Consider the following 14,161-nt stretch of genomic DNA (forward strand, 5'->3'; position numbering starts at 1 on the left):
GCTACTCTCTTATGGCAAAGCACATTATGCACAATCCTGGAGATCATGCACTAAACAGCGCAAAATGCCACTGGACTGGTTCCAGGGATATAGGTCATCATCCGTTCTCTTCGTATAGCCTGACATGTGTTGTCACCGAAAAAAAAAGGCAAGTGTCAGAAAATGAATAACTATGGCAGGTGGTTTCACCATTTCAGAGCTTAAACAATGAAATCATCGTAAAATAGACAAGAACAGCTCCATATGCGGCGCGATTTCTGCTATCGTTGCTTTTGTTTTGAAAAAGTGCCGGTAAAGTCTAAAGTCTAATGCCGACTCTCAACTTGAGTCAACTTGAGCCGCATGAAAAATGCGGCCTGTGATCAGTTGCTTGTGCTTGTCTGTGTGTTCGGGGACGGAATATCCGGCTGCTCAGCTCGATTGTATCGTCGATTTGTATCGACAAACCGAGGGTCCTACTAAAGTCTCTGGCTTTGGGACCCTCGTCTGTATATCTTAGATTTTGTACCTTGTTTTTGGAAATAATAAAACTTGAAACTTGAAACTCAGCTCTGTTTTATTCTGCTTCCCCCTGGAATCTTAATTCAGTAGTGAGCAGAGTAGAGGCCAAATGGCTGTGTGGTTTTCATGGGCTACCATTCAGCTTCGGGGCGTAATGTTAGCGTTGCACACAGCGGTGATAGCCAGGCAGAGTTGCTACTGATATACTCCTTTGTTTACTGTTCAGATGGAGCGCGCTCCCGTTTAGTGATTCCAATCGCCATGCTTCCAAACGTGGCGGGTAGTCATCAGCCACAACTACTCATAATCTATAAAACACTCGGGTTGTAAATGACGGCTTTATATTGAGTGTAGTACGAAGGTTTATTAGGAGACCAATTTTTCTGCCTGATTACTGCAAGCACGCTCTCCCGAACACCAGTGGAAGCTGCAATTTCACCGAGCTACAGCCGTACAAAGCGTTAAGTCGACAGCTTCAAATGTCTCATCAAAAACGAAAATTGATGGCCGGCGGTGTCCGGCGTCTTCTCGCGTCGGCAGCGTCGGCAGACCGTTTTATCCAACAGTAGACTTTGACGGGCTAGTGTAGATTGTCGCTATCGGTGATGACACGTGCAGGAGCTGTGCTGTATTCTTGACGTGACATTATCCAGGTTTTATCGGTGTACTGTTGTATAAAACAGCGTGTGGGATCGCAAATAAAACATTAGTTCCAAGTCAGCACTGTGTGTTTGTGCATCTCTCCTTTGTGTGTGTCCTTGTCGTGGTGCGCTATACCAGTGAAAATGATGACCCATCATGAGGGCAGTGGATAACCAGCTGATTGGCAGAAAGCTAGCTTTGTCTCCAATTCTTGAGGCTGTAATAAAACCATGTTCCCACCTTCCACCTTGTGGAGCCTACGACAACCCGACGTGAGCTTTTCCGTCCCAGGAATAAGAAATAGAAAAGTCCTTTCTGCCTTTGCCTTGCAGCAAGTGACTCTGGGCTGCTTACACACTTTCTACGCTGACAGAATCCGCGCATACACGGATGGATCTACCACCCAGACTAGCTCCACCGGCGCCACCATCCTTCCATCGTGACACATCAACATCACTTACAAACTTTGTCACGTGAGCACATCGACTGGTTTGGAAATTGTTGTCCTGCGAGGTGCCATCGATTATATCAAGCAACAACCGGCTAATCGATGGGCAGTATTCTGTGACTCCAAGGCGGCTGTACAATGTCTTTCGTCGGCACTTCGTCGTGGGTCGTATAAACAACTGGTATGGGAGATCAGAAAAATTCTGCACTATGCATCCGAAGAAGGACACAACGTTGTGTTCCACGGGGGTACCACGTCATTGCGGTATCTCTGGCAACGACCTCGCCGATGAAGCAGCCAGACATGCACACGTACAAACAAACCCTGTGTCTGTACCTTTATCTAGGATTGACTCGGCTAGATACCTAAGTAAGCTGGCGCAGGACATGACACCCCAGAAGTGGCAGTCATCACGGTTTGCACATTATCGACTATATTCTCTCGACCCATCTCTACGACTGCGACTACCCTCTGGTCTCTCTAGGTACGTAGGAAGGCACAGTGTTGTGCCGTCTGCGTCTAGGCGTAACCTTCACCAATGCCTACTAATTTAAGATAGGAATGGCCGACAGCGCGGAGTGCAACGGCTTCACCGTCGATGAGACTATTGAACACATCTTATGTTACTTCCCGGCATACACAAACGAGAGGCTTCACCTGTGCAGTGTTTTAAATCAACTGGAAAAAAGGGATTTCACTGTCAAGAAACAATTGGCACCATGGCACTGCCCATCCAATTTCCGAAAGGCAACGAAAGCACTGCTGCATTTTCTCAAAGACACCGGCCTGTTTCATCGTTTGTGATGGTGAAACTGTTACGTGTCGGCCCAGTCAGTGACCTTTTCTTTCCTCGTCTATAACTTTCCTCCCCCCCCCCTTCCCCAGTGCAGGGTATACCCTACCAGGGCTCAGCCCTGGTTAACCTCCCTGCCTTTCTCTTTGCGTTCTCTCTCTCTCTCTCTTGACCGGCCATTGAGTACCGGTAGACAAATGTCTATGCATCAAAATTTAACAATTACAGGTACACATAATACGTGCGTTGTTATGGTGGCAGTGCCCCGCCGCGGTGGTCTAGTGGCTAAGGTACTCGGCTGTTGACCCGCAGGTCACGGGATCAAATCTCGGCGGCGGCGGCGGCTGCACTTCCAATGGAGGCGGAAATGTTGTAGGCCCGTGTGCTCAGATTCGGGCGCACGTTAAGGAACCCCAGGTGGTCAAACTTCCCGCAGCCCTCCACTATGGCGTCTCTCATAATCATATGCTGGTTTCGGGCGTCTCTCATACGCATATGGTGGAGGCGGGCGATACGCCCGCGCTGCCAAGATGTCCCCTTGTATGCGCTTCGCTGCGGCGGCGAGCTCTTCCAGGTCTGCGGACTTCTGTACTCTGAAATGCGCCGCAAAAGTCGGGTGCGCTTCTTGCGCAACGCGCTCGAGTTTTTCCTGCGTTAATGGCATGAATGTGAGCGAGACGATACAGTTCGTCCGTCGCCCGTACATACTCCAGCAAAGATTCGTCCGGATGCTGGGTGCGTAGCTCCAACTCCCTCTGCAAACGCCACTCATAATTAGCTGGAAGGAATTCGCCACGGGACTCTTTTGCTGTAAGCTAGGCTTCGATGACCGGTAAGTTGGAACCATTGAGCTACTTCCTCTGCGAACGACCCTGGGACAACGCGCTCGAAAGGTACGGCGTCAAACATCCTTCTTGCCTGCGATAGTGGAGCAACCGGTCGAGAAACTCGTACGGGCTTGCGCTGTGTTCTGCAGGGCACTCACCTGGCTTTGAATAACCACAGGTGCATAGCGCATTCTGCAAGAGTATCTCGTTCGAGGGCGAACTATCGCCCGAAGACTCACCTACAGTGGTGGCGCCTCTCTATTCTTGTCGCTAAATGACAGGGCGTCATGTGTGGCGCTCTCCGTCGTAGGCCTACTCTCTGCTAATGTGGTCTCTGAAACATCTTGGTGATACCGCGTGAAACGACCAAAATATACGCTTTCAGAAAATCCAAACTGTGCCCCCACGTTAGCTAGCCAAAGGATCGACACTCTGCGACGCGAGATCAGACAACATGAACAAATGTTGGAATTCCGACATTCCTGTTGTCCTACGCTAGGAGCGTCAGTAGTCGCTCGCGTTCACAAAACTAGCCGCGTTGCCAAATACGTTACGTTAGGTGCCAGTTGAAGGGGTATGCCTTATCTACGGCTGACGCAGAAGCCTAGCTAATGTTCCAGCCGCACACAGCCATATTGTGCGCGATTAATATATCTTTTCCTTTGCTCGAGTAGTCGCAGCTCCATGGGTTCGGGCGAATAAGGCAACAGCCTAAGTCAACAAAGCAATACTTTATTGCTTCGTTAGCAGTAGCATGTAAATGACGCCTTAGAAGGACTGTCCACTCTAGAAAGATAACAGCCGGGTAGACGCTTACGCCTTTCTTGTTCGATCGCCTTGGCTCGCAGGAAAAACTGGAGGATGTTGTCCAATCGGGTGGCTGGTGCCAGAGAACTTGTCGCTGTCGGCACGCTCGTTTTGACCAATCTCCCGGTTTTCCTCTCCCCAACGAGGTACGGTTCCGTCACTAAGAGAGGGTAACCCGTTTCGCAAGCCACGAAAATGGAATAGCGTGCGCCGCCCGCAGGGTGACCGGTTCCTTCGAAAGAGGCTTCATTGACAGTTATAGTATACCGGGCGTACCAAGATACAGGGCATAACGTGATAGCGGGATCGAAGTGTGCATGCGCAGATACGAACGTTACACGTATGGTTTACCATACGTGCGCTATTTTTTCAGATTTAACGTTACCGTGGTAGCGTAGGTGTACGTAGTTTACGGACGACACGGCGGCGCTCTCGGATGTCTGATTCGAAGATATTTTGGCGTAGTTGTAGAAAGATTCACTTTGTTTGCAGCAAACGATTGTTTAAAGTCGCTTTGCTTCCGCAGGTCGCGGGATCAAATCCCGGCTGTGGCTGCTGCATTTCCGATGGAGGCGGAAATGCTGTAGGCCCGTGTACTCAGATTTGGGTGCACGTTAAAGAACCCCAGGTGGTCGAAATTTCCGGAGCCCTTCACTACGGCGTCTCTGATAATCATATGGTGGTTTTGGGACGTTAAACCTCACAAATCAATCAGTCAAATTCAAAGTCGCTTCGCTTGCTTTCCGTTATGTTCGATGAGCGAGTATTACGGATAAGTTGGCGTAGTTTTTGACATAGCTTTTCATTTTGAACGCGTCTAAGCCTAACTACAAGATTGATGTGAAAAATCGGCAACATAAATGTTTTCTCGTTTGGTGCGTGGTTCATATTTATTTACATTTATTGTTACGAAAATAAACTTGTAACATATTTAGCGCGTTTTCTTTTCCTTTTCACTGTTCTTTAACTTATTAACCATCAATTGGTGGCGCCACCGTCCCAGCTGGGGCACGTAAACCACGTTAATGCTATCCCACTAAATTACAAGATGCCGCCCACAACGAACGTTTGCTGCACAGTAGGGCGTTAGCGCTATCACGCTAACGATAAACTATAACTGTCTATTGTCTTGTTTTTCCAAGGAACATACATGTCCTCCCAACTAGGCTGCTGCGTTTCCGTAAAAGAGAAAGTAACCATGGGCGCACGTGTGTCCCCGCAACCGTTATTTCAATAACTAGATAATGCGTACTTTCAAGGGCAAAACAAGAGTGTTTGTTTTCAAGTGTTGTGTAAAATAATTTATTATGTCTCGATGTAAAATTTGAAACGCAATGGCTGAGTAATATATACCCCTGTGATTGAATTTCTCCGCCTTTCACCTTTACCTCATAGTCACAAAAACTTCTTGCAATAAAGTTTATATACAAAAGAATCAAGCAAATTTTAATTTGATAAAGCTTCACAATACTTTGTTTTACACTCAGCTAACAAGCGTCGTGAATCTCGAGAACGTGTTCCATCCGAAGCAGATCAGAAGCCTGTATTTTCCGTAATTCTCATAGGAGTGCAAGTGCCACTGAAGGAGCTAGACAGTAGCGCCAGATTCCCATCTAGGTATTCTTGTATGAAACTCTATGACCTGACCCTGTCGCACGTGCATCCTGAAATCAGCCTCCAATACAAGCAGCGAAAAAATCACAGCATATTTATGGAGTGAATGATGATCAGTAGGTCGAAGCTTCCGTCCGTCCATCTGTCTGTCCATTCCCCACCGATACGACTTATGCGGCGACGCTCCAGGAAAGAGAGAGGCACTCGTTCTTTACGAACCCAGGCACAACCCGCGCAGCAGCCAATCGGAGATTACACTGTTAGTGAATTTACTGTGAGGTCGGAGCAAAACGCTTGTCCTCTAGCGACACCCCTATTCAGAGTAATTTTTGGTTCAGAGCTCCGGAGCAAAGTGTTTACGTCGGCTGACCGGAGCGATTGTGTGGCACATCCTGAGTATTTCTCACTGATACAGCACTTCGGCCAGCAGGACTGATTACGTGGAACCTCCGGAGCATTTTTCGCGGGTTTTTCACTCCGGCTATCCGAACCTTTTGCGGGACACCACAGGAGAATTTTACGAATGATCTTAATTCTTCCGGATGGAATTCAAGTGATATTTATCAGTTATTTTTAAGAAGTGTTTGTTCCTCTGTTAATTTATTCTATGCTGATCGTGACACGCGTCGGTTGGATGAAGCAATTCTCAATTCTGATGCAAGCACTGCTGTGTTACTGTGCATTTTATTTCCACAGATATGTAGCAGATAAAATTCAAGCAAAAGTTTGAGTTCATAATTATTGATTTATTCAAAATGAGCTGTCATTTCTGGTTGATTACCCAGCATTTACCCAGCATTTGAAAAAGAAATACAAGAAGAAACGACAATGCAGAGAGCCAGCGAAAGTAAAACAGAAGAACAGATCGCATGAAATCAACTGCACTCAAGTTTGAAGCCCAGCGCTTCGAATGATGCCCAGAATCACAACACAGGAGAACTGAAACTCATGCGAGAAGCTTGAAACCTGAGGGCACTGAAGCTACATTTTGTACAGCCTGCGAGTACACAAGAATAACCAGCCTCGTAAACCGACCACACACACACACCAAAAACACACAGGGCCAGCGTTCAATATCAGGAATTTGATTCTAAAAACTCTGGTTTTATACAGGTGACACGTAATAAAAACACAGCTTGGTGACGCGAACAAAGTACGCGTCACGGAGGTGTTTATAACATCAGGAATACCTCTCCAGATCATTTCATAATTTTATCGGATATTACTGCTTATATTACACACGCATTTTAGATGATGCTTAGTGTAATACTTCAAGGAAATTATATCCTCAAAGTCTGTATGTTCGGCCCGTCTTTAAATAAAGCGTATCTTCATTCTCCTGTGCAAAATAATTTTCGAGAGAAGTTGGCACTGTTTTCGTTTCCTTTTTTTATTGGTACTGCCCACTCCGTCTTGCTACTTGTCGTAGTGAACATTTTACAAAGTATAGTTATTGCATGAACATGTATTGCTTCAACACGAACAGCCTCAATCACCAAATAAAGAAAAGTCTCTACTACGTATCAAAATAAATTTGCAATAAAACGTAGTAACATCAGGCCACTTGTGAGCCAACTGCATTTTGCTGAAATAATGGAAGGTCGACCAGTTTACCCAACATACACGTCCGTGGAAATGTCCGGAGGTCACGCAAGGTGATGCAAGTGGTAGTGGTAGGAATTAGAAGAGGAAGAAGGTGCCTCATCTCTGCAGCCGATCTTTTCCTTCCTGAAGGTCTACTGGAACGTCTACTGGAAGAGCGTGCGTTGCCACGTTTGGGCCATCGGCTCCGCTCCGTTACAGTCCTCGTGATCTGCGTCGAGTCGTCGCCCTGTTCCTTCAGGCCTTTTGGAGTTCCTGTTTAGCTGTCTTCGGCGTCTGGGTGCACCCTTCCGGAGTGTGCAGCCATTGCGACGGTGCTGACTTGAGCTTAGCTGACTGATGTCTGTCCTGTCTCCCGGCCTGGCAAACTCTGCCGTGTCGGCATCCCTCACTAATGATAATTTACCCATTGATCTTTTCTTGCACAGCGGTCTCAGCAGCATTCCGGTGGCTCTGCTCCCAACAAATGGGGCTTCTATTCACATGAAAAAACCCAAAAGCATCCAGGAGCAGCTATGGAAGGTGACCGAACACTTCTAACTTATCACCGAGGTTCGAGAGTTTGGTCGTGGTGGTATTCTGTGCTGTTCCCCAGATCAGGCCTGCGTATCAGATCTGCTAAAATGCACATCGTTTGCCTCTTTCCCGGTGAGCCCTTTTGTTCCTCCTCACTTGACCTGTGTGAAAGGTTTGGCTCGTGGGGTAGACTTGAGTCTATCTCCGCCCGAAATTCTAGAGATGTTTTCTGCTGCAGGCGCGGTGGCAGTTTTTCGCTGTTCATGTAGCGTTGACAAAATAAGATCCCGACAGAGTCGGTGATAGTTACCTTTGCTGGAACTACTAGACCAACAGAGATCAAAGCGTGGCCACTGATATATCGGGTCGAAGTGCTATCTCCTCGTTCACTGCAGTGTCATAGATGCTGGCGTTTTGGGCATAGCATAAAGGGTTGCCGATCAGTAGAGCGGTGTCAAATGTGTGCAGGACAACACAACTCTAAAGAATGCATAGCTCAGGAAAGGTCTTGCTGCCTCTGCGGTAGCCCTCACCCATCTCATGATGGCACATGCCCTGCGAGAGCTCAGGAGATTCGAAATATGGAAATAATTGAGCAAAAACGTTGTTCAAGACGCGAAGCTCGAATCGCCATTGAAGAGCGCTCTCGTGGGTACGCAGTTGCTGCGATCCGTAATAACCATATCATGGACTCGTCACTCTCAGACGTGATAGCCTCGACCGTTTAGAAAACAATGCCAAAGCTATTGGAGAACTTTTTTGTGATGCTGGCGGAGTCATTTATTCAAATAGTAAATGCACAAATTGCTCAAGTCCTCATGAATGTTAATCAGCCCCATGCAGAATCTATGCTTTCTTCCGCTAAAGAGGTGAATGCAGGATCTGTAGAAACAGGGCCATCTAAACCCAGCCACCCGATAACAACACCTGTTGAAGAGTTATATCAATCAAGAGCTGGTCCGTCGGACTGTGGCTGTAAAATAATCCCCATTCAACATCTGGATTGGAGCTCTGATTCAGGTTCGCAGGACTCACAAATGTAATTCGACACACAGAAAAAAATGAAACGGCGGGCGTCGCCACGAAAACATGGATCTCCGGTGAGTCCTAAACGGAAAAGTAAAAAATATCAGAAAGAAATAGCATCAAAAGAGAATTTTTAGGAGCGAAGCTCCTTAAGGCGTGGGCTGTGCGTCCCCTGTATGTAGCCACCTCTCGTTCAGTTCTAAGTATTACGCTAGCCACCGCCCGATCTAAAGGGTACAGCCATATCCATCCGTCCATCCGTCCATCCGTCCGTCCATCCATCCATCCATCCATCCATCCATCCATCCATCCATCCATCCATCCATCCGTCCGTCCGTCCGTCCGTCCGTCCGTCCGTCCGTCCGTCCGTCCGTCCGTCTGTCCATTCATCCGTCCATCCATCCATCCGTCCATCCATCCATCCGTCCATCCGTCCGTCCATCCGTCCGTCCATCCGTCCGTCCGTCCGTCCATCCGTCCAAAACATGCAAGATGTTATAAACTAGACGGCGGTACGTGTAGTTGATTATGAAAGATGCGAGGTGTTATAAAATAGGAATGATGCCACATATAGCGCGTGTCATCGTTCGATATAGTGCGGCGACGTACGCTAGGGGGAGCGTTGCAATAAAATCGAGTGGGCAAAATGTACGGAGGATTCATGGTTTACCAGGTTTACCTCCGGAGCTTCGCCCACTCATCATCATTCACTTCGTGGATATGGCGGCATTTTTTGAAAAGTAGCTTATTGCAGAAGGCAGTGAATGCTGCCGGCATATCCTGCCGGCAGCATTCACTGCCTTCTGCAATAAGCTACTTTCCACTGCCTTCACAACCGGAATGCTGCCGGATTAAGAATCTTGCAGTGGAATTGCCGGTCAATTTTTTCCGCAGCTACTGATTTATTTTGCCTTTGTAAACAGCATTCCCCAGATGTTATAGTGTTGCAAGAATCTTTGCTTTCTAAAGAAAAAAACCTTTCATCTTAAAAACTCCCGAACATTTCGCTTAGACGGCCCCTCTCGAGTAGGTGGGTTAGCAGTGTTTATTTCTTCAAAAATTGCTTGTCTGGATAGATCGGGTCTTCGAAAATACAATTTAAGGTTTCGAAGCTTCCCAGACACTCGCCGCGTAGCAGGATGTACGGACAAGCAGAAACGTTGCACGCATAAAGTACCGCTGAACCATCGGAAAAGTTGATGACGGCAAACGGGAGGACGATGGTTCGGTGGTGCACACTAGCTATAGTTGGTTGGAACAGGAGCGTCGAGTTACGGGCAGCAGGGGAAAACACAGGCACTAGGACGGCGGACAACGGCGCGATGCGGACGTCAGCTGCGGCAAACACTTTCGAGGGACTGTGGTGGTCGATATCAAGGCACGGATTCGTCTATGTGAGTTCAGCACGAGCGCAGTCGACGAGGGCCTGATGGGTAGAAAGGAAATCCCATCCTAGTATGACGTCGTAAGATGAACGTGGGAGAACAACAAAGTTGACAGCGTACCAAACATCTTGAATAAGAACGCGTGCTGTGCACTAAGCTGTCGGCGCGATGAAATGGGAGGTGGCTGTACGCAGAGCAAGATTCATAAGTGGCTCAAATCGCGACACAGATTTTCACTAATTACAGAAACAACGGCGCGTGTGTCGACAAGTGCACGTACAGCAACACCTTCTACTAGCACATCAATTTCGTTGGGCGGACAAAGATGAGGTCTTGGAGAGTTCGACGACGACGCAGTTCTTGCCTCCGAAACTGCGGCTGTCAGTTTTCCTCTCGAGCGGGGCTCGTGCGCCGAAGCATCGGGGAGACAGCTCGGTGACGGGGTGGTAATGACCGGTGAGAATCGACAGGGCGTCGTGGGGACAATGAGTCGGTGAAAGGAGAAGATGGTCGCTGGGGATTCTGGGCAGCCTGGTAATTTTCAGAATTCCCATGGTCTGGAGGCTGGAAGTTGCGACGGCGACAGTAGCGTGCTTTATGTCCCACGAAACCACATGCGAAACAGATGGGTCGATTATCCAAGGTGCGCCATGGGTTAACGACAGAAGGTGCAGGTGGCGAAACGGGACGGGGTGCCGTGTATGTAGGCAGCGTCGTAGGGTAGGGGGACCCGGTGCCCCGGTATGCGCCAGCGACAGGTGGGGCTGGGGGTCTAGCGACGACGGCAGCGTAGGTCAACGGCGTAGGGACGGGTGGCGATGAAGGCAGTGCCTGCGTGACCTGTGTCTCAATGACCTGGCGTAAACGTGGGTCTAACGAGGTCACTGGCGCGGATGCTTCGGCCACAAGAGAAAGCTGACGCGCCACTTCTTCACGAATGAATTGTTTTATGTGGGGCAGTAAGACGGTGTGATCAGCAGCGACGTCGTGCACGAGGGCGGAAACTTCAGCCGTATATTCAGCGGCCCTGCGTCGAGACACGCTGCTTACGCAACTCGTCGTACTCCTGACAGAGCTGGACAACATCGGTGACGGTCAGTGTATTCCTAGCGACGAGCATCTGGAAGGTATCGTGGTCAACTCCTTTGATGTTGTGCTTGATTTTGTCGCGTTCGGTTAGAGATTCATCGACGCGCTTGCAAAGAGAAAAGACATCTTCAATGTAACTTGTAAAGGTCTCGTCCCTGCGCTGGACTCGACTACGGAGACGCTGTTCCGCGCGAAGCCGGCGCACGGCGGGACGACCGAAGACCGCGGCGATGGTGGTCTTGAATGCGGACCAGTTGGTCATTTCACCTTCGTGGTTCTTGAACCAGAGGCTGGCCACATCAGCGAGGTAAAAGCGCACGTTTGTGAGCTGGTCGCAGGCGTTCAACTTCTTGGAAGTGCTTACAATTTCGTACTCGACGAGCCAGTCCTCGACGTATTGTTCGTCGTTGCCGCGAAAAATTGGTGGGTCGCGTTGCTTAGGCACGCCAGTACAGTCGACTATCGTTGGTAAGGCAGCTTGAGAAGGGCCAAGAACAGTCATGGTGAACGGTGAGGGTAGCGTCCGATTGCGAAGTTCCAGGTTGATGGGAACCCCGGCTCCTCCACCACTTAAAATAGAGGTGTTGTACGTCGAGAAAGGTTCAGACGCAGCTTGGAAAAATGTGCTTTATCAGGCAGGTCTGTCTAATGGCGAGCGGCGTGAGCGAGCTACTACTGCAGCCACCGATCATCATCGTCTTCTTCATTACCAGCAGAGCGTCCGTTATTCAGATTCCTTACATGATTTAGTCACATGGTCCTGTATTATGAGCTGCGCGTAGGCGTGACACTTTCTGTCGTGCACCTTGTGTTAGTTATCTGGCAATTGTTCGACTTGTTCTTTTGGAGACCTCTTCTGGCCAACCGAAACGAGCATCGCCTTGTGGTTGGTGAAATGACAACTGCAGTACTTCATTTCTTTAACAATGTCGTGAGAATGAAAAGCTAAATCTATGCAAGTGTTCGGCTTTGTTGAAATGGCATTTCCTTGAAGGGGCATAAAGAGTCTCACAATGCCTCACAGATGGCAGCACATTATCTAGCGTTTGCTGTTTGCTTGATAAACGCCTCTGGAAAGGCATGGTATGTTTTCCGCTTGATGGACATAGTTCTCGGTTTTTATAGCTGTTTCAAAGTTTCTGTGTGTTTTAGCGCCGATGGCCTTACTATCCCGACCTTTTTTGACGTAGTTTGATGGCCTCTTGATTGATTGATTGATTGATTGATTGATTAATTAATTAATTGATTGATTGATTGGTCTGTGGGGTTTAGGTCGCAAACCACCATATGATTATGAGAGACGCCGTAGTTGAAGGCTCCGGAAATTCTGACCACCTGGGGTTCTTTAACGTGCACCCGAATCTGAGCACACGGGCCTACAACATTTTCGCCTCCATTGGAAATGCAGCCGCCGCAGCCGGGACTTGATCCCGTGACCTGCGGGTCAGCAGCCGAGTACCTTAGCCACTAGACCACTGCGGTGGGGCACGGGAGCATAATGAGGGAATTTTTTTCCAGTTTTTTTTTTTCATCCGGCACGCACCGGAGAAAAAACGAATGTATTTGCTCCGGTACAAACCGGCTTGAGTGAGGTCACTGGAGAAAAGCGGGAGCATCATTCCCCGATTCCTCCCTGCTGGGTATATTTTTGTTTAGAGTGTAGTGGTATAGCGCTATCTAGGTCATCCTTGCTCGACTGCAGTTTGTATATGAGAGAGCGCCATCTATTATACTGTTTGGGAGATACTGCTGGCCACGCCTGACGTGGGACAAGGTTACACTAAGAGGAGCTTTTGTTCTAAAAGACGATAGTTCTCTGCCGGTCTTCTTTTGTGCAGAGTGTCGCATTTTCAGAAACAATAGGGTTTTTAGAATTACATATTCACGTAGTTTCCAGTAAAGGAACGCATCACCTGATACTCACGTGTTGATGTTGCACATCTGAAATGCTCGATACAAGCTTTTTGATCGACAGTATTCACAAGTATGAACGAAGTCATGGGGATTCAACGCTGTTGAAAATAGAAGACGACGACAATCACCTACTAGGTGTTACAACCATCATTACGATCAGAGTGGCATTACAAAGGCGGAAGAATGCAGCCATGCCGCCGGCCTCAAAGAAAAGGCTGTTAACCAAAAGAAACAAAATAAAAGGCCACAACACCGTAAAAACACTGAAATTTGACGACTCATCAATCACCGATTATGACATAAAGAAAAAGCTAAAGAACAAAATAGAAGGCAATGGCACCATAGCAATGGCACAAAGCCACAAAGCCAACAAGCGGCGGCTAAACGCCAGAAGCGTTGTCTACGAGAGCTGAAGACTCGCATATATGCGCGGGTGGGCAATCATACGGGTGATTGGTGGCAACATCAAACGATCCCCAGCGCTTCGCCCACTCGTCATGATTCGCTTCGTGGAGATGTGTCGATATATATTTGTTGTTAAGTGGAATCCCTCTTACCTTCTTCTAGAACACCGTCTAAATCTCCGAGGTCCTCGCATTCCACCACAAACAAGTTTTCGGCGTAGAAACCCTTGTCCTTCGACCAGCGAACGGGAAGTGTCCTGTGCGATGGGTTTAGAAGGTCGAGCACCTGCAAATGAGAACGGAGCATTGCTAAGCAGCTGCACACGGGGAGCCTATTTTATCATGTTTTCCGGAATTGACGCTTTCAGTCGTAGGTATTCTGCAAATACAAATGTACTTTGCGTTGAAAACCTACGCTGAGACCAGAAGGATGTATTGTCGTCAAGCGCATCCAGATATTAAAACGAACGCTTACGCTATATGCGCTATAACATGCTATACTAGGCGAAACTTTTCTTGGTATTGGAGCGAAGGCTACAGAGCCAAATTGCGGGCATCCTACCGCCAGTGAATGTATTTCCACAATAGTGCCC

General features: G+C 48.2%; 1 protein-coding gene across 6 annotated transcripts in view; it reads right to left on the minus strand.

Moving 5' to 3' along the window:
- Positions 1–14,161, minus strand: part of LOC119164063 (kinesin-like protein KIF12) — a 318,668-nt gene that overhangs the window by 168,752 nt on the left and 135,755 nt on the right. For all 6 annotated transcript variants that reach the window (XM_075888720.1, XM_075888721.1, XM_075888718.1 and 3 more), the window contains one exon: positions 13,722–13,854. In XM_075888720.1, the coding sequence (XP_075744835.1) occupies positions 13,722–13,854 (133 nt within the window). The remainder of the gene's footprint in view (positions 1–13,721; positions 13,855–14,161) is intronic.

This window comes from Rhipicephalus microplus, chromosome 3 (genome assembly GCF_043290135.1).
Source record: "Rhipicephalus microplus isolate Deutch F79 chromosome 3, USDA_Rmic, whole genome shotgun sequence".
Taxonomy (NCBI): Eukaryota; Metazoa; Arthropoda; class Arachnida; order Ixodida; family Ixodidae; genus Rhipicephalus; species Rhipicephalus microplus.